At 53.9% G+C, this 21405-nt stretch overlaps 6 protein-coding genes across 6 annotated transcripts; 2 read left to right on the top strand and 4 right to left on the bottom strand.

The window, feature by feature from the left end:
* Positions 1 to 4: 4 nt before the first annotated feature.
* B0T23DRAFT_377691 (uncharacterized protein) lies at positions 5 to 3157 on the bottom strand. The gene has a single exon (XM_062837041.1). It carries the CDS (start codon positions 2794 to 2796, stop codon positions 61 to 63), a length of 2736 nt encoding a protein of 911 aa, XP_062694315.1. The 5' UTR covers positions 2797 to 3157; the 3' UTR covers positions 5 to 60.
* Positions 3158 to 3321: 164 nt separating this feature from the next.
* B0T23DRAFT_377690 (uncharacterized protein) lies at positions 3322 to 5647 on the bottom strand. The gene has a single exon (XM_062837040.1). The coding sequence runs from the start codon at positions 5505 to 5507 to the stop codon at positions 3558 to 3560; it is 1950 nt and encodes a 649-aa protein (XP_062694314.1). The 5' UTR covers positions 5508 to 5647; the 3' UTR covers positions 3322 to 3557.
* A 210-nt stretch (positions 5648 to 5857) lies between these two features.
* On the bottom strand, positions 5858 to 7779 carry B0T23DRAFT_377689 (uncharacterized protein). Its single transcript, XM_062837039.1, has 2 exons — positions 7363 to 7779; positions 5858 to 7034 (listed from the first exon to the last, which is right to left on the bottom strand). The coding sequence occupies exons 1-2, from the start codon at positions 7454 to 7456 to the stop codon at positions 6316 to 6318; spliced, it is 813 nt and encodes a 270-aa protein (XP_062694313.1). The 5' UTR covers positions 7457 to 7779; the 3' UTR covers positions 5858 to 6315.
* A 1115-nt stretch (positions 7780 to 8894) lies between these two features.
* Positions 8895 to 11438, top strand: B0T23DRAFT_419528 (uncharacterized protein; the record flags this gene model as incomplete). Its single annotated transcript, XM_062839707.1, has 2 exons — positions 8895 to 9061; positions 9137 to 11438. 2 exons carry the CDS (start codon positions 8895 to 8897, stop codon positions 11100 to 11102), a joined length of 2133 nt encoding a protein of 710 aa, XP_062694312.1. The 3' UTR covers positions 11103 to 11438.
* An 817-nt stretch (positions 11439 to 12255) lies between these two features.
* Positions 12256 to 16834, bottom strand: B0T23DRAFT_356190 (DNA polymerase gamma; the record flags this gene model as incomplete). Its single annotated transcript, XM_062836171.1, has 2 exons — positions 12385 to 16834; positions 12256 to 12330 (listed from the first exon to the last, which is right to left on the bottom strand). The coding sequence occupies exons 1-2, from the start codon at positions 16645 to 16647 to the stop codon at positions 12256 to 12258; spliced, it is 4338 nt and encodes a 1445-aa protein (XP_062694311.1). The 5' UTR covers positions 16648 to 16834.
* A 1779-nt stretch (positions 16835 to 18613) lies between these two features.
* Positions 18614 to 20484, top strand: B0T23DRAFT_120354 (uncharacterized protein). Its single transcript, XM_062832027.1, has 3 exons — positions 18614 to 18803; positions 18947 to 19981; positions 20064 to 20484. The coding sequence occupies exons 1-3, from the start codon at positions 18752 to 18754 to the stop codon at positions 20255 to 20257; spliced, it is 1281 nt and encodes a 426-aa protein (XP_062694310.1). The 5' UTR covers positions 18614 to 18751; the 3' UTR covers positions 20258 to 20484.
* Positions 20485 to 21405: the final 921 nt, after the last annotated feature.

The following is a 21405-nucleotide window of genomic DNA, read 5'->3' as shown; positions in this document are numbered from 1 at the left end:
TTAATTGGTATTATTGTAATTGTACTTTGTATGGAAAAAGAAGCAAGGAAGGAAGGAAGGCTACGATGTCAACAAGCCAAACAACAACTGAGTCCTCTTGTAGTACTCCTGCGCCGCCTTGACCAGTCTTCCCTTGGCCCCTGGATCCAGACCAGAGTGCTGGAAGACGGTATTGGCAATCGCGTTGAAGTCGCCTTTGCTGCCGTCGAGGAAGATGCCGAGGTAGATGATGTCGAAGAGCCATTGGACAAAGAGGTCGCGGCGTTGTTGATTGGCTTTTTCGGCTTCTTCTTCTTGTTGTTTTTGGAGCTTCTCGGCCTCTGCTTTGGCGGCCAAGGCTTCTGCTTGTGTCTTCTTGGCCTCCTCATCGGTCTCTTCCTCCTTGTCTTCTTTCCCCCCTTCTTCCCCGCCATTTTCGCCCTCTTTCTTAATCTCATCGTCCTTCTTCTCACCCCCCTCTTCTTTACTAGTCTCCTTCTCACCACTTTCCCGCTCCTGCCGCTCTGCTTCCTCTAGAACCCCCCTAGCAGCCTCCAACCAAACCTTACACACCTCCCCCCTCACTTCCTTCTTGAGTTCCCTCACCGCCGCCGGGCTCCACAGGTCCGCTCCTGCCTCCGCCATCGCCGCCGACAGGCTGCGCAGGAACCGGAACATGCCCGGCGAGGGAGAGGTCGGCAGTTCGGGGCTTCCCTCCCACAACCCTCTCCCGACCACCATCTTCCGAGCCAAAGCGACCGTTACAAACTCATCGACGGGACTGACCAAAACCGTGTGGGCAAGGGACGTATGTAATGAAGGAATGGTGGGTAGACCAAAGGCTTTGATACTGCTGTCCTCCGCCGCCGCCGCCGCGCCCATCGGAATCTGAGGCTGCTCAGGTAAACGACTACGAATATCCCGCAGCAGACGAAGGAGGTACATTGCTATCTGCCCATTATTCGGACCGTCCCTCTGCTGGGTCCACAGGTCCGTCAAGTGCTCATCCAGCGCGGCAAACGCTTTCACGAGGGACTCGCTAAGGTGGGTAGTTAATCTTTCCGGGTCTTCACGCGAGAGAAGTTGGTGGCGCTGCTCGATCGTCTCTTCGTCTTCGACCATCATCATGTCGCCTTCTTCTTCGTCCTCGAGGTCGTTTTCCCACCGCTGGCGACGCAACTGCTCGACTACGGACCCGACGTCGTCGATCACGTGGAACCAGGACTTGTAAGAAGCTACGGCTTTGGAGACGGCGTCGTTGCGTCCGTAGAGGCGGGAGATCACTTCGGAGGCGAATTGCTGGGCGGCGCCGCTGCCAGAGGGGCCACCAGAGGGGATGGTGAGGTCGATACCTGAAAAGGCGGACGGGTCCCAAAGGGAGAGGTGCGCGTCCGTGGTGCCCTCGCGCCAGGCGGCCAGAGCGGCCGAGGCTTCGGAGCCGACGAGACGGAGCTTGTGCACTTTGGTGTCGATCACGGAGAGCAGGTGGTTGTTGATTGTGGAGCGGATTCGGCTGAACATGGAGGTGCTGATGGGGATGCCATCAGGCGAGCTGTCGTTGTCGTCTTTGGAGGCGAAATCGTACCGGACGCGCGAGCTCTCGGCGATCCAGAGGCGGAGGACGGAGGTGCGCAGGTCGACGATGGCTTTGAATTCGCTCATGGACTTGACGGTCTTGTCGAGGTCATCAATAAAAACGTCGCGGTGCACGGGGGCCCATTCAGACAGCAGGCTGTTGACGCTTTCGGCCTGCAGATCGTCGTGCCGGATGAAGGGCGTGTAGTACCGGATTTCGTCGCCGCACCAGCGCGAGTAGATGTCCAGCCGGAGACCTTCGATGGCGCGGAGGGCGTCATCTGTCAGGAGCGCCTTCTTCTTGAGTCCGTTCAGCGCGTCCGCGAGCTTGTTGGGTGTGAGGGCTTGTACGTCTTGCAATGTTTTGGCGTAGAGGTTGAGCCGTCTGAGGATGTCCTTGGGTGTTCGAACTGCCGCTGACGGCTGTCCCTCCCAGTTGTTGTTGTTGTTGTTGATGGACAGCGACAGTGCACTCCCCCTGACGTCGAGAAAGTGGCGAAGAGTGTCCCGAGCTCCAGAGCTGGTATGCAGACTATACGCGCTCAACGCCTTGAGGAGATCGCTGCGCGGCGTGAGTTTCTCGTTGACGCTCACCAGCACGCTGTCGATGCACCGGAGGAGTCTGTCGCGGAGGACAGTCAACGATCTATCAGCCGACTTGACCGCCGTCCTCGACGCTTCGGTATGAATGCCCTCCCGCTCAAAAGTCTTCACCAGCAGTCTTCCAAGCACGCACACCTTCGCCGCAACAAGCAGTTTATCCCCTTTGGACATTACTGCCTCCTTTTCTTCCACTTTCCCTCCTCTCATCTTCCTGGTATCCCTCCCCGCGGCCTTCTCCTCCCGTCTCAACAACTTCTGGACAGCCAACACACACCCCTCCAGAATCTTGACCCTCGCCGCCTCCCTTCTGCTCGTGTTGTGCATATCTTCGCTCTCATCCCACTTCTTGAGTCCATCCATCTTCTCCTTCACCACCTGCCTGCCGCACCTTCCACCCATGCGCCCCAATGTCGCCTGCACGGATTCCATGTCGCCCCGCATCTGCACGATGGTGTCGGCCGTGCCCAGCAGCTCGCGGTAGGAGCCGCCGACCTGGGTGCGCAGGCGCGACTGCTTGTCGTCGATCTCGGCATGGAGGGCCTTGTGGATGGCGCGGATGTGGGGGAGGGGGTAGTTGGAAGAGAAGATTTGGGCGGAGGAGAGAAGGGTGGAGAGGTCGGGGATTGGGTGGTTCGCCATTGTGGTGGTGGTTGTTTGCTGTTGTGCCGTTGCGATGTTGTCGTCGGTTTACTGGGAGAGGGGGTGGAATTGCGCGTCTTAGTTATCAGGATTGGCGAATGCGCGGGCGGTCAAAACTGATCGTTCGAACTTTCGAATGGGGGATGACGGGAACAGGTGGTTCGAGCTTGCGAATGAGGAGGAAGGAGGACTATGTTATAAGCGCCATTAGAGAAAGATATTAAGTATTAGATGGATACGTGGTCGTGGCAGCTTGTGGTACGGTTCCCCAAGTCTGTAGATGTTGGATCTGTTCGCCTGTGGTGGTTTGGGAGATGTGAAGCTATCCCCAGATGGAGGTTGTCAAGGTGGTCGAGCTGTCACAGGTCGTGGCCGTCGAGTTCCACAGCGGTTACGTTTCAGTGGGGTACGGATATCAGGGGTATATGAACCCTAACCCTTGATCCGTCATGGATTCAATGATGGGATTCCGATGTAGATAGCAACAGTAGCCAAGGCAATATAACCACTCGTTTGTGTATGGACTGGAAATCTTCTTACATATTAATCTTGTACGCTTGCAACAAAACACACACTTCCAGTCCTAAGCTGAGGGGGTATCATATGACAAAATGTGTGAACAGATATGTAACCGCCAAAACCCATCATCGAGCGCTAAATCATTTTTGCTGTGCAGTAGAACGCCGCCAAACACCAGCTCCAAAAACATGCCAAACCCCAGAAATCAGCAGACCCATTGTCACTCACGGGACCCGCCACTTCTAAGGACTGCCCACCAGGATAGAATCCTCATCCATCTCATCCCCAGTACCCATTACCCTATCCTCCGCAAAACTCAAAGCCTCAACTGCGTCGACAAACGTCCTCAATGACGCCGCACTCCTCTCTAAAACCTGCCTCCCCATCTTCTCCGCAGCCGTCATCGCTGCTCCTCCTCCTCCTCCCCTCCCACCCGCCTTCTTGATCTTCTTCTCCCGTTCCTCAATCCCCTTCTCCACCGCCCACTTCAGCTCATCAGAGTAATCAACACTCCCGGACTGAAACAGACACCACGCCATGCTCTCCAGCACCAGGCTAAACTTGGCATTATCCTCCACAGTGACCGTCTTGGCCGGAAACGGCAGAAAACACTCTCTAAGTATCGTCTGGCTGATGGCGTGGTCGGCTTCGGCTTCCGGGTCGACATCTTCAGGCTGCGGAGCGTTGCGGGGTGTGAACGACTGAGCCACATAGCGCAGGAGGGAGACGTAGATGAAGCGTGGGAGGGCGAAGTCCATGTGATCGAGGGAGAGAAAGAGCTCGAAACTGGCGAGGGGCAGGGATTTGAGGCGCAATGTAAAGAGATCGTAGAGCTCATGGGTCTTGCACAGAACGTCGTGTGGGAGATAGTAGGCGCAGCCCGAGATGAGGCGGAAGAGACGCAGCCGGAGAGGTATCGAGTCCGCTAGGCCATCGGTTACGCGCAGGGGGTTGGGCGTCGATGCGGGGGAGACGTCAAAGGCCTTGCCGGGTTTGGAGAAAGGGGTGGATTTTGGTCGGCCTTTCGTTCGTCGACCTGTTCGGCCGGATGGATGGTGAGGGGTGTGGAATGCGTTTGCTTTGTTATCGTCGTCGTCGGTGACCGGGTCGTCCCAGTCTTCGAGGTAATCGCCGAACTGGTCGTTTTCCAAGTCGACGGCGGTCATTTGCGAGTGTTTCCGCTTGTTGCTTTTGTCTGTGTGGATGACTGTCTCCTTGTTGAACACCTCTCTGTAGTAGGTATTGTCCGCGGAGTTTTCGTCATCGGCGAACGCTAACAATGCGCGAATAACTTCATGGAGTACCCTCTTCCTATCCCGTCGTAGGTCATCCACGTATTGGACAAACAGACTTTGCTTCAGCAAAGGGTACTGGCACTGAGCCTGGGACTCGCTGTCGCTGCTATTGTTGATTTCCGCTTGGAAGTTGGCCTGATCCTGCGCAAGCCGCTCATCCCAGTCCTTCTCAAGGCACTCAATCATGAAATCCAGCCATGTCTTCCAGTGTGCCCAACGATGCGCATGTGTAGTGCTGCACCGGAACGCCCAGCCCAAGACGGACCAGAAATCCGATGATCTTCTCCATATACTGTGGTCATTTCCAGACCACTTGCTCTCAATGTTATCCGCCTCGCTAAAACTGCCGATACTGCCGCCGCCGTCACTTTCGCCAGGGCTGTTGAATTCTCGCGAGTTTCTGCGGGCCCATCTGCCACTGCTTTGCCCTTGTCTAAACGAAAATGCGGAGCGGAAGTCGGCATTTATGGGTCCGACCTTGTTGAGGAGGGTACGGAGGTATTCTCGCGATTCGGCAGCGATGTCGAGGTTGGTTTGCTCAGGGGCCCGGGATGTGTATGCAGGGTGAATGGTCAGGGTGCCGAGCAGAGCAATCTGGGCGGGAGGAGGTACTCGGACGGGTTTGTCTGTTTGCTGCCTTTCACCGGCATCGCTGAGAAGACTTCCGAGTAGTTCGATTGCGGGGAGGTACATCTGCTCTTCGAGATGGATCTGGCAAGACTGTTTCAGGACATGGGGAATCTCTTTGCACTTGTAGTACCCGGGCTTTTGGTCATTTTCGTGGTCGGGACTTGTGATGTTGGTGGTATCGGCAGCGATGGGGGAGTTGGCGGCTGTGTGGAAAGAGGCCGGCGTCGATGTGCCGTCGAGATCTGTGAGCGGCGATGAGGCCGCCATGGCGTGAGGATTGGGCCCCGAAGCTCTGTTACTCTCTCTGTGATAAAGATAGCTGGCAATGGTACAGAGTTTGGTGGTGTGAAATTCTGGGAAACATGTGGAACAAAGAAAGCAAAAGTTGGAAAAGAGTGGGAAAAGAGAGACGCGCTTGATTTGGTCCGATGCAAACGAGCGCGACGGCAGCGGGGCTCCCAGATTCACACCAAATGCGCAGTCACGGGATGAAACACAGCGGGTGGTCCGTTATCTTGGTACATACATACTACCTGTAGCCGAATTGAGTTAGCGCCCGTCTTGGTTGTCAAAGCTCCATTGTCTTGTCTTCACCTTGTCCTCATTCTCTGTTCTTCTTCTTTTCACCGTGACAGAAAATACACGACTTCATATTCTTTTCAGATGGCTATGTAAACTCAAGACCCATAGAAGGGAAATAGCCAACTCTTTTGAGCATTCTATAGTGGTGATGATCCTCTACTCTTTTCTCTACAACTGCTTCCAGGCGAGGGTTTGAACAATGTTCTCAACCTCGCGATCTCTCTCTCTATCGTGCTTGAACGAAATAGGTACACTATGCACATGTTTGGGTCGAAATGAAAGCGACTGGGACGCTATCAGATGACGGGAATGAATTCAGTCGTCGGCAGGAGGGCTCTGTGCCCCCTCAGAGGTATCTGTGTCCCCTCTTTTTTTTATATCATGCGCCATAACTCATAGACTCATAGAAGGGCTGGATGACTGGAACATCCAGAGCCCCTTTCGCCTTTTGTTCCAATGCATGACTTCTCAAGTGACAAAGAAAGCATCTAAATCACCCCTTCTTGTTGCCCAAACTCGCCGTCGGATCCCACGCCTTGGGCTGCCACTCCCCACTGGGATTACTAGCCTGAGCCTGCTTCCATGGATCGATACCCTTTTTCTTGTGCTGCTTCTGCTGCTTCATCATCTGATCCCAGGTATGTTCCCTTGCTCCGCTCGTTTGGTCTGCTGGCGTCGCATGTGCTGTGGCGGAGCTCGTGTTGGTAGGAGTAGTCGTGGCCGTCTGCGTGACCGTCGCCCTGGGCTTCTCCTGCTCTTCCTTTGCAGCCTGCTTCGCCTCTTCGCTCCCAAAAACATCAACACCGCTCACAACCCCCCCACTTGTCCCCTCTGTGTAGGGGCTGCTCTTCTTCATACCCTCTCCCACCAGAGGCGGAAGCGGCTGCCCATATTCCTCGCCTGGCTTTCCAATGGTCCTGGTTGAAGGTTGCCCTGGCGAATCCGGAATGTACTTTGCCTTGGCCTCCCATTTCTCGTCCGCCATCTTGGCCAGCACTTTGATCCTCTGCTGCCGAGCCACTTCGGCCTCCTGCTCTTCTATCGTCGGTGGGTCCTCCCGCGTGTATCGAAGCCATTGGTGCCAAGAGGGAGGAACGGCGACGTCACTGAAGTGTGTGCTGCGACCGCCTGGGTACTGAACTATTCGGCGCCAGCGGATGGTGGAGCGAGTGGGGCGAAACTGATAGTAGGCATTGCCGGCTAGGTCGAGGCCTGTCTAGGGTTAGTCATTATGAAGGGAAAGAAGGGAGGACAGAAGTAAGAAGAAAGTAAGAAAAAAAAAAAGAAAAAAAAGAAAGGGGTTGAGTGACTAAGAGACGACAAGAGATGTCTTGTGAGGATGGTGATGAGAAAGGAGAATACCAGGAGTTGAGAAAAAAAAAAGGTAAATGATGAGAAAATGAAGGACTTCTTGGCCGGAGGATCCCCCAAGGATGAAAGCGCGTATGTCATCGATCTACGGCGTGACCGAGACAAGCAGGGCCAGGGGAAAGGGGGGGAGGGGGATGCTCATGTGTTTATGTTGGTTCTCAGTTCTTACCGACAAGAAGCTTATTACGCCATGGAAACTTGATGGCTTTCCACTTGTACCATGCCCGCTTCAAGGGGGAAATGGTCCTGAGGTTGAGCGACATGAGATTGCCGGACGTCGATCAGTAGATGCGCCCTGTAGTATCGGGTGATGTGCAAGGGGTGAGACGAGAGTGAGAGAGAGAGAGGGAGAGAGCCAGGAGCTAGTGCCCGTAGAGAGGGGGGTGGGTGGATGGAAGAGTCGGGTTGGTCGCTGCGGACCGTTGAGCGGGTGTATCAGATCATGAGGAGAATCTTGGTCTTGGTATGGAAGAAGTGACGTCGGCTCCGGAGTGTGACCAGTGTGTGTGCCGCCCGCGCCAGTGATGGATAAGTGGAAAGCGACGGCGGCGACGCTAAAAGTTGCGGGATGGACCCGTCCGTCACCACCACCCGCTGCTGCACGACAGCCCGGGATTAGACCGAGCCACAGACTGCCCGACATGGGAAGACGCATGGCATCAAGCCACGTGTAAATCTCCGCAGCAGCGCAACACAAGCTGGGTGTGGCTGGTGAGGTGTGCAGGAGCAGGTTACCGTTCATGTGTGATTGCGTAGGCGAGCGGGGTCCCCCGGGGCCAGCTAACAATTGATCACATTCACACAGCGCCCGGCAGAGTGGGATAGTGGGTATCGCAATTAGGGCGGCGCTGGCGTCCCCTGTAGCTCCCTGTCAAAAACCTGCGGACAATAAGTGGACTGCTAATTTACAGCCAGCTTACGGATCGTCCGAGTCTTGGGTCGCAGTTATGGACGGGGACTGGAGAGAACGACCTACCTACTCTTTTTTTTGCCCGTGCCATGGTGACTGTCGAACAACGCACTGCCTGGACCGGACCTGCCAGCGCGAACCATCCATTCAGCAGAAGAAACGACACAAATCTCCAAGGTCCGTCAAGAGAGAGGATCCCAATCAATCTCGGGTCAGATTGGTCGCAATTTCGAGAACCCGGCCGACGCCTGTGTAAACACATAATACGAGCTTCTGCCAATTTCTCTGCCCCTCTTTGCATCCTTTTTTTCCCCCTCCCCTTCGACGACGACCACCCGTCTCTGACTACTCGAAACCCTTTTTTTTCGCCTCTGAGGAAATAACAAGATACATAGTATCCGCAGCGACGAATAGGCGGGAATTGCGCACCCAGATTATTCTATTCGCCCCAATTCCACGAGATTGCCCGTTCTGGAAGCTCATCTGGACCACATCCCTGTTGGTGATCCAAGATCCGGTTAGAGACACACTGCGCTCTTGCTCTCCCATCCCCTGGCCAACCTTGGATCCCGTCCCTGTTCCCAGCTTTGGGCCTGACATGACCCTGGAACCTGGTCCCCCTTCCGGCCGCCAAAGTGACCCGACAACTCCAAGGCCCCATCTCCCAACTGGATTCCAGTCCTTATCCCAAACACTTCACGCCTCCCCTTGGGACACCGGTGAATAGTCTTGACCCTTTCCCCGACGTCTTCTGGTGCAACTGGAACACGCGCCTCAAGCAGAGATACACCATGGCTTCCGTCACCTCGCTGGACAAGGACCTGCGCAAGCTGCGCGCCGAAAAGTACACGCCCCAGGCCGCCGGCGAGGCAAAGTCCTGGATCGAGTCCGTCATCGGCGAGAAGCTGCCCCAGCCCGACTTGCTCGATGCCCTCAAGGATGGCGTCGCTCTGTGCAAGTGAGTCCTTAACCGCCTTTGGTCCTCCTAACCTGTCCGTCTTTATCAAACAGACTAACCCCTAGGCCTGTTCAGGCTCGTCAACAAGGTGCTGCCACCGCCCGGCGTCAAGTTCAAGCAGTCGGCCATGCCCTTCGTCCAGATGGAAAACATCTCCATCTTTCTGCGATCGTGCAAGGCCCCGCCGCTGAACCTGCTCGAGCACGACGTTTTCCTGACTGTCGATCTCTACGAGCGCAAAGACCCCGCACAGGTACTTCAGTGTATCGGTGCTTTTAGCCGGGCTGCCAACGCCGCCAACCCCGAGGCAATCCCGACTGTCATCGGTCCCAAAGTCAATGCTCACAACACCGCCAAGGTGATCAGTCCCCAGCCCACCGGTGGCGGCCCCTTGAAGAGCCCAGGTCTTCCTGCGCGCAACACCTCGACCGCCAGCAATGCCACCGTTTCATCCTTCAGCTCATCCTTTGGGTCGTCTCTCCAACCCACGGCATCGCCCTTGGTTGCGCAGAAGACGGGAGGTTCGGTATCGAGCAGCAGATGGGGTGCCAAGTCTCCAACCCTCAGTGCCACCACCCCCTCTGTCTCGGGGAGCGTCAGCAGCTGGAGCAACAAGAACCACGAGGGCACCACGTCCCCGGCCTGGAACATTGCCCAGTATGGGTACATGGGCGGTGCGAGTCAAGGCACCATGGGCGTTTCTTTCGGCGGTCGTCGGCAGATCACTACTGCTGCCCCGCACGTGCCTAGCGCACAAGAAAAGGAGCGAAAGCGCAAGGAGGCCGAGGCCGAGGCGGAACGCAAGCGCGTGGAGGAGGAACAGCGGAAGAAGGCTGAGATGGAGGCTGCGGAGGAGCGCGCTCGTCAGCAAGAGGAACGCAGGTGGGAGGAGGAGACCCGCAAGGCCCACGAGGAGGAGCGCAAGCGGCTCGAGGAGGAAAAGCGGCGTTGGCAGGAGGAGGAACGTCAGTGGAAGCTCGACCAGGAGAGGCGACGCAAGGAGGAAGAGGAGGCCGAGCGACGACTGCAAGCCGAGCTGAAACAGGAGGAGGAAAAGAAGCGCGCCGCCGAAAAGCAGGTACAGCACCAGGCCCAGACCCACACCCGCGAGAGGAGCGATCCCCGGCTGCGCGGTCAGCTACTCAGCCATTACCAGGCCGAAGAGTCCCGAGACAAGGAGCGGATAAGAGAGCTCGAGCGGGAACTTGAAAAGGCCCGAAGGCGAGAGGCCGAGTACGAGCGCGAGCGCCAGGAACGCTCCCGTCGCCTCGGCGTCAGCAGCGGCGACGACTCGGACGAGAAGCAGCGCTCGCACAGCCGCCCTGCTCGGCCCATCAGCAGGCAGGATTCGTGGAAGCCGCGCGACGAGCGGCGGTTTTCTAGCAGACCTCCGTCGCCTCTGGTGCAGGACATCCTAGACGGCTACCTCGACAGCCCCATCCGCTCCCCACGCGCAAGCCTCTCTCCGCGCCCGCTACCCGATCCCACCTCGCCGTCCAGGCCGCTCCCAATCCCAGCGAACCCCATGCTCTCGCCGCCTCAGAAGCTTACTGCTCAGCGAACGGGCGGCAAGGAGAACAACGGTCTAGGCCCCGCCCTCCCCATCCGTCCCAACCATACCGGCAGCAACCGCCCCCTGCCAACCCGCGGGCAACAAGCCGTCACCCCGACTCAAATTCAACCCCACGTCGGCAACAACAACAAATCCCCCTTTAGCAAGCCTCGCTCTCCTTACTCGCCCACCCAAAAGACCGGCGGAGGAGGAGGAGGAGGTTTCGCTGCTCTCTCCCTCCTCGAGCGGGAGATGGAGCTCGAGCGCCAGCGTCAGCGCGAATGGGAGGAGGCGCAGCAGGAGACAGCCAAGGCGGTCCGTTCGGATGACGGAGTCAACGGAATCGGCGGAGGTATCGGTGGACGGTGGGATGTCGGCCAGTGGGCTGGGTTTACCGGTGGTGATTCGCAGAATCGGGGGAGCCAGGGGATTGGAGCGGGAAAGAGGCCGATTGTGGGACCGAGGCCTTTGCCTAACTTGCCACACTAGACTTGGGTGAGGGCGGAGGACAATGGCGTATGGAAGAAGACAAAGAGGGTTGATTAGAGAGAAAAGAAGGGGGGAAGGATATGAAGAGGGAGAGAGAGGGCGAGTGGAAGAAAGTATACCCAAATAGTTTCCTCGTTTGTAACTGCTTTATGGTTTGGCAGGTTGGCAGGTTGAGGCAGTCTAAAAGTATTGCAGTCATTTGCAATAATATGCGGTCAGAAAAGTAAAGGAAATGGTTGTCTTGTTTTTGTTTTCCCCACTTGTTTTTTCTATTTTTTATTATTACTGTTTTTTTTTTTTTTTATTTCCAGGGAAACAAAAGGGAACGATGGTTTTTGAGGGTTTCGATCGTCGTTCATTAGCAGCTGCTGGCTCCAATCCGCATCCGCGTTGAGGTAATAAGGTTAGGTTAGGTTAGGTTAGGTTTTAGACCAGGCGATAGGAAATGTTTTACCAAAATACGTGTGTTATGTTACCTACCTGTTGTGTGTAAGTGAGTGTCTTCTGTTAAGGGGGTGAGGTTAACACCCGAAAGCGGCCTTTTTGAGAAACAGCATCGAGGCTGTATCATATCATTCTCATCTATACCGACGTAGTTTTCTTCATCGACCAGATATCTAGCCATCCGTGGTAATATCCAGATATATCATTTTCCTCACCGATAAACCCAACTACCGATTACACCAGATAAGATCATGGCATATGAAATCAACGCGTGGGCAAACAAGAACTTTCAGTGACTAGAGGTATTGATGGTCTACATTATTTGATCCGAAGGAAAAAAACAAAAAGACTTGGGAAATCAAGCCAGTCACTCCGAATATATAGACACCAGACGCCCAATACCAAAAAGGGTGATATGATACAGATATAGATACAACATATGCTACATACACTACCAACTCATCCCTACTCCCAGCATGTCAAATCCAAATTAACCACTCCAGGCCCAAGATGTCAAGATGCTAATCCTCACACTGCTGCTGCTGCTGCTGCCCCCAGGATACAAGTACTCCCCAGATACAACTCCTATATAGCTATCGACCATAATCATTCATACATTTACTCCCCTTCTCCTTCTCTTCTCTCTCTCTCTCTCACTCACCAAGGTATGCAATACACTACCCGAGGCTACGCTAACCGTTAGAGGTACTCAAGGAATATAAACCCCCCGCCCGAACAAACTCTCTTTCACCGGTTTCCAGCTAGATGTCGTCGTCGTTGTCTTCTTCTTTTCATCACCCGTTGTCGTCGCCGTAGTAGTCGTAGCACCACCACCAACACTCGCAGTCCATACAGCCTCCGACACCGACATGGGCTCCTTTTGCTCTTTGGAAAACGCGCTCGAGGGTAACTTTTTCTTGGGAGCCGTGTAGGGGAGGATGGGGGTGGTGCGGGGACGGCCGACGGGTTTTGGTGTGGTTGGTGTGGATGTGGAATTAGACTTTTTGATTGTGGGAGTGAGAGTAGGAGTGGGGCTTTTGGGGGCGGCGGTAGGTTTCAAGGCCTTTTCTGCCATGATGGTTGTGGGTTCCTTCGCCTTGGGAGCAACGGCAGGAGGGACGGTTGGCTGCTCTGGAGTAGTAGTAGTGGTGGTGGTGGTGGTGGTGGTGGTGGCAGCAGCCTCAGCAGCCGCAGCAGCCCGCATGGAAAAGGAGGCAAGGGCGTCTAGCTTCGCGGCGACGGAAGCCCTGGTCCCTGGTGAAGTCTTGGAAACGGCTTCGAGGCGGGCGGCGATGACGGGGTCGTCAAGGGAGGGTAATGGTTCCTCTTTGATCTCCTTCTTGTGAGTTGGCTTGGTTTTTTGGGATGTGGTTTTCTTCACATCGACGTTCGATGAGGATGAAGGGGATGCGGTGGCGTTCTCGGTGGTTGTCGTGGTTGTTGTGGCTGAAGCCTTGGACTTAGATTCAGAAGAGGTTGACGGAACAGCCGCCATCTCGGGGGCCGCCACCTTCTTCTTGATCGTTACGTTGGGGACGGTGTCCTTCGTGGAGGCAGCATTTTTTGCACCACTGGCTTTTGCCATGGTTTTGCCCTGCGCTTTGGTCGCTCTGATGGTGGGCTCATCAATGCCAGCTGCGACGGACTTGATCCTCGATGCCTGCGAGACGGAATCAAAACGACTTGCGATGGAAGCTTTGGAAGAAGCCGCAGCCGTCTTTGTTGAAGCATGTACAGCGGCATGCCGCTGATGTGGGTTGCCTGATACTCTTCCATTCGAAGCCAGGGAATAGGCACCATATGGGTCACTATACCTCGTCTCTGCGATGATCCTCTTCAGCTCCTCATCGGAATTGGTAATCTGTGCCCGGATGAACCGAAGGAAGGCTTGGTGATCGCCGGCCTCGGCCCTCTCGCGGAGCCTCTGCATCACAGGCACACGAGGCGTATACGGAATGTCCTCCAGGCGAGGCGCATATTGAGACTCAGGGACAATGCTCTCATCCAGCTTTGCTTCGTCTCCCTTCTCCAGGATCTGGAAGATATCGATGCTCTCGCCGTGCGCAATGGGTATCGGGTTACTAGGCGTGATACAATCCATGTCGACCTCCTTCCGAAGCACGTGGTCGATGTCCACAGCGCTGAAGAAGGCGCAGGACTGCGGAAGATCTTGAATGCCGACTTGCTGCGCGAACATGACACGAGTCCACAGGTTGGCAATCTGCAGTGCCATGGCTACCCGGTATTTGTCATGTTCCTCGGCAAGATAGCGGATTTCGTCGTGCACAGTGATGGCCAACCGGCAGGCGAGGTTGAAGCGGCGAGTGAGATAGTCCATAGCGATGATGAGCAAGTGAAGGTAATCGACACCACTAGATTGGATGGCCCAGTTGATACGCGAAGTCAGGAACCCGCCTTTGCTGACCCAGCGGCTCATGAGGGCCTCTGTGATGCCCGCACCGAGAACGGGGGTACGAGGACGCTCTTGCTCGGCAAACTCTTCAAGCATGTTAAACACGAAGGACTCGGTACCGCCTCGCCAGAAGGGCCGCTTGTAAAGGCTCTTGCGGTTAGTTTTAGCACCTTTGGTGGCATCGTAGAGCTTTGTCGCGATGGCAGTCGTTTCCGCCTCGGTCAAGCTAGGGTTGAACTGCCGGAGAAGCTGAGATGCGAACTTAAGACCGGCGCCGTAGATACGGCCATAGTTAAACACTTTTGCGTCATTACGGGTGATGCCCAGAATGGAAGCCGTCCGACTGTGGAGATCAGTGCCCTGGGATTTGGTACCCTCAAGGGTCATGAAGCCGATGGCATTACCACCATGCAGTTTGAAAGTGGCGTCTCCAACAACAGAGGCAATCCAAAGTTCTTCCGAGTCAACATCGGCACCGACAAAGACATAACCTGGTGGTGCGCGAACCATGGCTTTGAGCTCTGATCCAACACGGTTCTTCTTGGCATTGGATGCCGTCAACCATGTTCTCTCGACCGCACGACGAGTAATGGTACCCATAGGAATGACCTGGGGAAGAACAAAGCCGCCAATAGGGGTGTTGCTGTCTGCATCCTTGTTGACAAATCTCTGAGACGGAGGAAGTTGATCTTCATAGACAACCATCTGGTTCTTGATTCTCTCTCGAGCACTGATCCAGTATGAACAAGAAGCATTCATTTCCAGGGCTTCCTTTGCGTAGGGGTACTCGGAAGAAAGGATGCCCTTTTCAAAGTAGGGAAGATAACCCTTGGCCATTGGGTTGACACATCTAGCGTTCGGGCCATCTTTGTGAGGAAGTTTGAAGTACTTGTGATCAAAATCCATCCTAAGTCGATCATCGACATCTGGGTCCTCAAATTGAACAGGTGTCATCTGGCGCTGAATAAAGGTCTCTGCTTTTTCTCGTGGGACCTGGAACGTCCAGCCAAATTGATCGGACCAGAATAAGGGGTAGCCTTCCCATGATAATTTGAGGAGCAACGGGGCTATCCGTGAACGGACGGAGAGATTGATGAATTCATGTCGAGCCTTTCTATTTTCCTGTTCTTTGTCGGGTTCGTCCAAGCCCGAGAGCTCCTTGGGAACCTTTATAAACAGATCCTTGTACCATTGGGGATAGCCTGGTAGTTTCTGATTCAGGGCTGGCCGTTCCACGTCGCCCTTTTTCTTGGGCTTGGCCATCTTGATCTCCTGTCCTGACCAATCTAGTTGGCTCAACCAAGGATCAGAAAGATATTTTTCAGGGTCGGCCTTGTAATCCAGCGTCCTCTCCATCAGAGTGAAAAGGCGCTCCTGAACGCCGTGTAACATTTGCAGGTAAGTTGCCTCAGCTGTCTCGATATAAGTATCCCAAGTCTTGTTGACGGGCAGAATGACGGAGGCGAGGTGGCGTAAAGCGGCAAAGCTGACGGGATGAGGACAGACTCCGAGAAAGTTAGGGAACACGACCTGGTAAACCTGGTGGGTGACTTGAACATCTGCCGCACAGTAAGTCAGGAGATCGTCCAGCTGGTTCAGAATCACATTTCGATCTGTTTCCGCAAAGACATCCCTGATATCCTTGTCGATCTTGACGTTGAGGTGGAACTGGGCCACGTCTCTTAGCGAGTTGATGGAGCTTTTATCGACCCAGAGGTCGGCCTCCTCGGCCGTGAGGGAACCGCCCTGCAAGACTTCTTGCAGTTCTACACTGGCACTTTCATGCTCTGCCTTCTCCCGTAGTTCTCTGGCTTTCTTGTGTTTCATCCACGTCGGTCGTTGTTGGGAGCACATTCCGTTCACAGCAACATGCAGAGACATGGTGTCGAGAAAGAAGTTCCTCGTCTGCTTCAGGTCGTATTCCTCCAGTATCTTGGCACGGTCGTAGCCAATGTTGTGACCCACGATGATTCTGTCAACGGTTGGATCGCCCATTGGTACCAAGTGGGCCTTGGTTTCCGTCTCTCCAAGCAGCCACGGCGACAGCCAAGCATACCAGGCATCCGGAGTACCAGCACATGCCATGACAGCATAGGGGTTATCCTTATACATGACCTCCACATCGAAGCACATCATGTTGCCCTGGGGCAGGACGTCGTTCTCGGTCGTGCCATCGCGGTTGTATTTTGTCCAGCCACTCCTCCGTACCCAACTCGTCGGCTTGGGGGGTAGATGGGCGTCTGCGAACTGCTTGGCATGGGTAAGGAAGGGTTCGGCGGCGTCGACGCCCAGCTTGTGGAAGTGTTCATCGAGGGTATCGCCCACCAAGGCAGGTAGTCGAAAGGCGATAGGAGGAGTCTTATCGGTGGTCTTGCCCAGCAAGTCGTGGCGGGCAAGATGGTCCTTGGCCAGCTCGATGAGTTCGGGAGCAGGAGGGTCGATGTTTCCGCGGGGGAAAAGCTGCTTGTAGAGGTGCTCGCTCAGTTGCTGGACACCGATCTCGTTATGGCGCGCTGTGGAGGGGATACCGAGGCCCTTGCGCTCGAGCACTTGGGCGATGGTCGAGTCCCATCGTAGGTGTCCTAGCTGTCGAGGATATCGGGAAAAGAGGTTGGCTCGACGGAGGAGTCGGGCGGCGGTCGCAACAGTCGCATTTGGTACCGTCCGGCAGCGGACGGGGGTCAGCATTCTAGATAATCACCAGCTGGAAGTCGGATATCAAGTCATGGTAGGCTGCGTGTTTTCAGTCCGGAAAGTGGTGATACGCCACGGTGACTGGTTAAAGAGACTGAATTGTGGTGGATGTTGAAGTTGTGGATTGAGAGCGATTGCGGGGCGGCGACCGAATCCATCATCGATGTCATGGGCATTTGCAGGAAACCCAAAAAAAAAAAAAAAAAAAAAAAAAAAAAAAAAAAAAAAAAAAAAAAGTTCAAAAAAGTTCCAGTCCACGCCAATTGGGATCCCGGCCCCTCAGTTAGAGGCACGCTACTAGCATGTACCCATGTACCCAAGTACAACCTCCCTCTCACTCTTCGATCAGCTCGTCACCACACTCACTCGTGGGCATTGTATCTTGTCTCTATTTTCATTTGAGATGCTATCCAGTTGAGCTTCGATTGCCTTTGTTTCTTTCATTTTGAGTTCCTAGTCAGTTTTGTTTGGCTCAACTCACTTGCACGGGTCAGATAGCGGGCTGCCCGCTAAACGAAGATGGAATGCGAAGCACCTGGCTGACGGAAACATGAACATTCTCATGGCGCTTCAGATTGGTAACCAACTAGTGATCTCAGATAAAAGTGTCATCATGACACCGCCATTGACGATCGAGTCCAGATCGCTAGTCAGCACGGCGTTGAAGAGCATCATGGAGTTCATGACAAATCGATCCTGAAAGGAAAAAGTCCGTGATCGTGTTAGTGTCGATCCACTTCGGTCTGTTCGGTTCTCGCCGATTGGCCTAGACAGCAAATGGAAACGTCATTGGCCCCCGTTAGTTCCCCGGTCTGCACTCTTGGCTCCGGCCCGAGAAGACCCCGCTACCGGATGCCGGATGGGTCCACATCTCCGTATGGCTCCGGATGGCTCGAGGATGGGTTCGGCCCCGATACTGAGTAGAAATTGAATGCATCTGAAAATGAAGAAAACTGACTTTCTAGTATACAGCCTGATTGTATTTTCATATTATCCACACAATGAAGCGAGTAAACGGCACAATCTACTTGGTTCGAGTTAGGGTTAAGCATATACCCCTAACCCTACCTACCGTGGAACAATTATCCAAAGCTTCTGTGCTCGTGTCAGGGATCGAAAAAGAAGACACCAACAGAACCTCGGCTACACGCATTTGCATCTTTGGTGAGACATCAAACTGTCAATCAAGCATGACAAGTTTCTATCTTTGTCACGGAAGTTCCAGGATCAACCATCAGTCAGCGGATGAGTGGGAATGGTGCTTTCTTAGCTACAGTTTGCTACGCTCTTGGATATCTGTTAGGAGTTTACACCAGGCCTACATATCCGCTACTAACATTTGCTTCGGTAGCCACGATTAGCAGAGATCGATCCAGTCGCCATGACAGCGCCAGCGTTCAGTTCCTTTGTAGACAGCGGGCATCCATTTGCACTCCATACTTGGCATCATTTCTTCTCCCGCCGTCATGTTTGACCAAAGACGGTGGCTTGAGTGTGCAGACGGCGCGCGCCCATCACAATGGCAACTTCTACTGCCCAAAGTGATTTCATTCAGTAAGTACATACTATGTACATGATCCAAGAAGTGGTAGAGCTCAGCTGGATCCATCTTTTCCTGCGGACCTTCCCCGTATTTCTCAGCTCCATGTTACTACTGTACATACCGACTTGTTCGTTGTCAACTGATTTCCACCCATTTTATCCATCTTTAACTCCTCTAGCCAAAACGATTCCTTTCACTTACCTGACTTCTGTCCCCTTTCCGACACGGCTTACCTCTACCTTTAAGTCTGTGTATGCTATTTCATCTCTGCGGCACTGATACCGATCGTTACGCTCTTAGTTCTCCGTATATACCACCATCGTTAGCGACTGCCCTTGCTTCCTTCTTTCGTCCTAGGTATTGTCCGTAGCCCAGTCACTCTCGTTTGGCTGTAACATTGCGAGCAAAGTGGACGGCCACCGTCCCAAAGTCCACTCGCCACCAAAACCAAACGCCGCACGAACGGTTTGAAATTCCCATCTTCATCAATTCAATATCTTATCCGAACCTTTGCCTTTTGTTCCGGCATCTTGCCGGCAAGCCTTCCTTGGGGCCATGGATGACGACTTCCCCTTGAGTGATGCGGCCTACGACGACATTTTTGCAGGTACTTTTTACTGCGTTTCAACTTTCTCCCACCTCCGACCCCAAAACCCCAAACCTTTTTCTGAAAACACCTCCCTTTCCCCCTCTTCACCACTCATAACCCTACCACATTGTCTGAGCTGTGTGTCTAACATATACAAAAAGACCTGGACCTGGACGCTCTTCCACCACCGCTGTCCAGCGTAGCGCACCCGAACCCTGGTGTTGTTCCTCAGTCGCTCCCTTCCTTGGCGCCTTTGCTGCAGCAATATCCGGCCCCGAATCCGAACTCCAACTCGGACAATTCTCAGATTCACGGCCAGCTACAACACCCACACAACATTCCTGGGCAAACCACAAACATACTGCACTCACTCTCAATTCAACCCCAAGCTCCTTCTCCAGCAAACGCTTACATAACCCCGCGAACCTCATTACCCTGTCCGCACCCGCAAGCCCGGGCCGAACCCGGCCGTCACCTCGACAACCGCCAATCTCAAGCCGCTTATTTGCCCCCGGCTTCTCGCGCCCTACCACCACCTCGACCGCTGCCACCGGCGCTCTCTTTTCTGCTTTCTGGATCTTCTTCTACCCCAGACAGTAGAGGAACCAGCTTTTACAACAACCCCGACCCCGCTTTCAACACCAACCTCGCCACAGGCTCGCGCGCACCTGGTCTATTTGTCACCACCCATCGCAGCGATCGAGAACCAAATAGTGACGACTTTCTCAACGAGCTTGCCAGTCGAGACTTTTCCAGCCCTTCGCTTCCACCCCAGACCCCGAGACATCTTGGCGATCTTCTCTCTCCTTCACGCAACAATTACAACAACACCATGCCTTCGAGGAGGGATGAATCCGCCGCAGAGGGCTCTCGGCGACGAAGCCGAGGCACCTCTCACAATATTGTCAGCTTGCCCACACTGCCACCTCAGTCGTCCGGGGCTCCTAAACGGAAAAGAGAAGAAGGGCTAGAAATCAGGACACACAAGCGAAAAGCGCACGTGCTGCTATCCAGTGACGACGAAAAAGATCCGTTCGGGGACGACAATTTCATGGATGTGGTCGACTTGGCGGATACGGAAGAGGTGCCCGAGAGTATGCGAGCGAAGCCCAGGCCCAAGAACGAGATCAAGCTGAGCGCCTTCCAATGTGTCATTTGCATGGATAATGTTACGGGCTTGACGGTTACGCATTGCGGTAAGCTTTTCTCTCCCTTGCCCGTCCCTTTCGCTCTGTTTGTTCACGGCTAACATATTTTTTTTTTTTTTGTAAATACTAGGTCATCTCTTTTGCTCCGAATGTCTCCATTCCGCCCTAACCATTGATCCAACCAAACGAACATGTCCGGTGTGTCGTCAAAAGATTGATAAAGCCCCGATAGGCGGCAAGTGGACAACAAAGGCTAAAGGCTACTACCCACTTGAATTGAAGTTGGTTACCAAGAAGAGCTTGGGAAAGAGGGCCGCTCAATGACAGCCCTGTTAGCGGATATCACGAAAAACCACCCCCACCACTTTGTCAGCCGAAGACAGCGACAGACAAAGCGGTTGTTGATATGCGAGTATTTGTCCGGACATTTAAGGACTGGAGGGCTGTGGATGGCTGCATCGTGACTTGCATGGCATAATATCGGAAGGGCGAAAGCAAAAAAAAGTACAGGGATGCAGCCGAGACCCGTGGTATTTTCATATGCCTGAATAAGTTCACTACACATATGAGTGGTGGCGGCACCGGCTCAGAGCGTGGATGACTTGGATGACAATAGAGCATCCAACTTCCTGCCTGTGGATTAGGCACAACTTTCGGCAGACCAGTGAAAGGCGCCCATCTATTACATACCACGACGATCCTGGAGCACTAGCTATCGAGAGACCGAAAGCCAAAGGCCCAGCCCAGCCCAACTCAGCCCAGCCCAGCCGCTAGTTTATTAACATGCTGAGACGTTGCTACCCACTTCGCTATTCCTGGATACAGCTCGGACAGAAGAAGAGTTTTCTACTAGGGGGAAGGAATAAAACATTGCTTGGCGTTTGGCAAGGAGGAATCGCCGTTGTGTCGTTAGCCAGTCACCAGCGGAACGCCAGCGAACCGATGGAGAAACGTGGTTGGTGGCCAGGCAGCAGCAGAAAGCTAGCCAAGTGGTTACTACGGACCAAAAAAAGGATTTTTTTTTCCCCCCCATCTCGTCGGTTTGGTTGGTCTCTCGGATGGAAATAGCTAAACGAGGACATGATGGCATCAAATGCATGGCAAGGGAATGGATGGATGGAAGGAAGGGCATTACTTACGGCGTTATAGATGATGATGACGAGGAAGATGAGACTTCCCAATCTCGTGTTGTGTGATAGATACCCCCACCTTTTTGTGTTTTTATTCGAGTGTGTATAGGGGAGTTTTTCTGTTTGGTACATATCCGTATGGCATACTAGGCTTTGTTTGGCTTGTTTCTCTAGCGTCTACTTAGAGTGAGGATGATGATTAGCATAAGCATAAAATAACACGAGGCGTGTCAAATTTGATGAGTTGGGTTGTCAAGAGAAAAAGAAGCTATTATGACCAAGTTACAAGACTCTCAGATCTATCTCGATGTTTCCACGTCCATATCTATAGACATATATAAA

Source organism: Neurospora hispaniola (genome assembly GCF_033458365.1).
Source record: "Neurospora hispaniola strain FGSC 10403 chromosome Unknown B0T23scaffold_3, whole genome shotgun sequence".
In the NCBI taxonomy this organism is placed as follows: domain Eukaryota; kingdom Fungi; phylum Ascomycota; class Sordariomycetes; order Sordariales; family Sordariaceae; genus Neurospora; species Neurospora hispaniola.
This window is presented reverse-complemented; position numbering and strand designations above follow the sequence as displayed.

Coding starts and splice junctions, on each gene's coding strand:
- B0T23DRAFT_377691 (XM_062837041.1), bottom strand. CDS start 2,796: ATGGCGAACCACCCAATCCCCGACCTCTCCACCCTTCTCTCCTCCGCC.
- B0T23DRAFT_377690 (XM_062837040.1), bottom strand. CDS start 5,507: ATGGCGGCCTCATCGCCGCTCACAGATCTCGACGGCACATCGACGCCG.
- B0T23DRAFT_377689 (XM_062837039.1), bottom strand. CDS start 7,456: ATGTCGCTCAACCTCAGGACCATTTCCCCCTTGAAGCGGGCATGGTAC. Junction 7,035..7,362: donor GCGTAATAAGCTTCTTGTCG/GTAAGAACTGAG, acceptor AACCCTAGACAG/GCCTCGACCTAGCCGGCAAT.
- B0T23DRAFT_120354 (XM_062832027.1), top strand. CDS start 18,752: ATGGATGACGACTTCCCCTTGAGTGATGCGGCCTACGACGACATTTTT. Junction 18,804..18,946: donor CTACGACGACATTTTTGCAG/GTACTTTTTACT, acceptor ATATACAAAAAG/ACCTGGACCTGGACGCTCTT. Junction 19,982..20,063: donor CTTGACGGTTACGCATTGCG/GTAAGCTTTTCT, acceptor TGTAAATACTAG/GTCATCTCTTTTGCTCCGAA.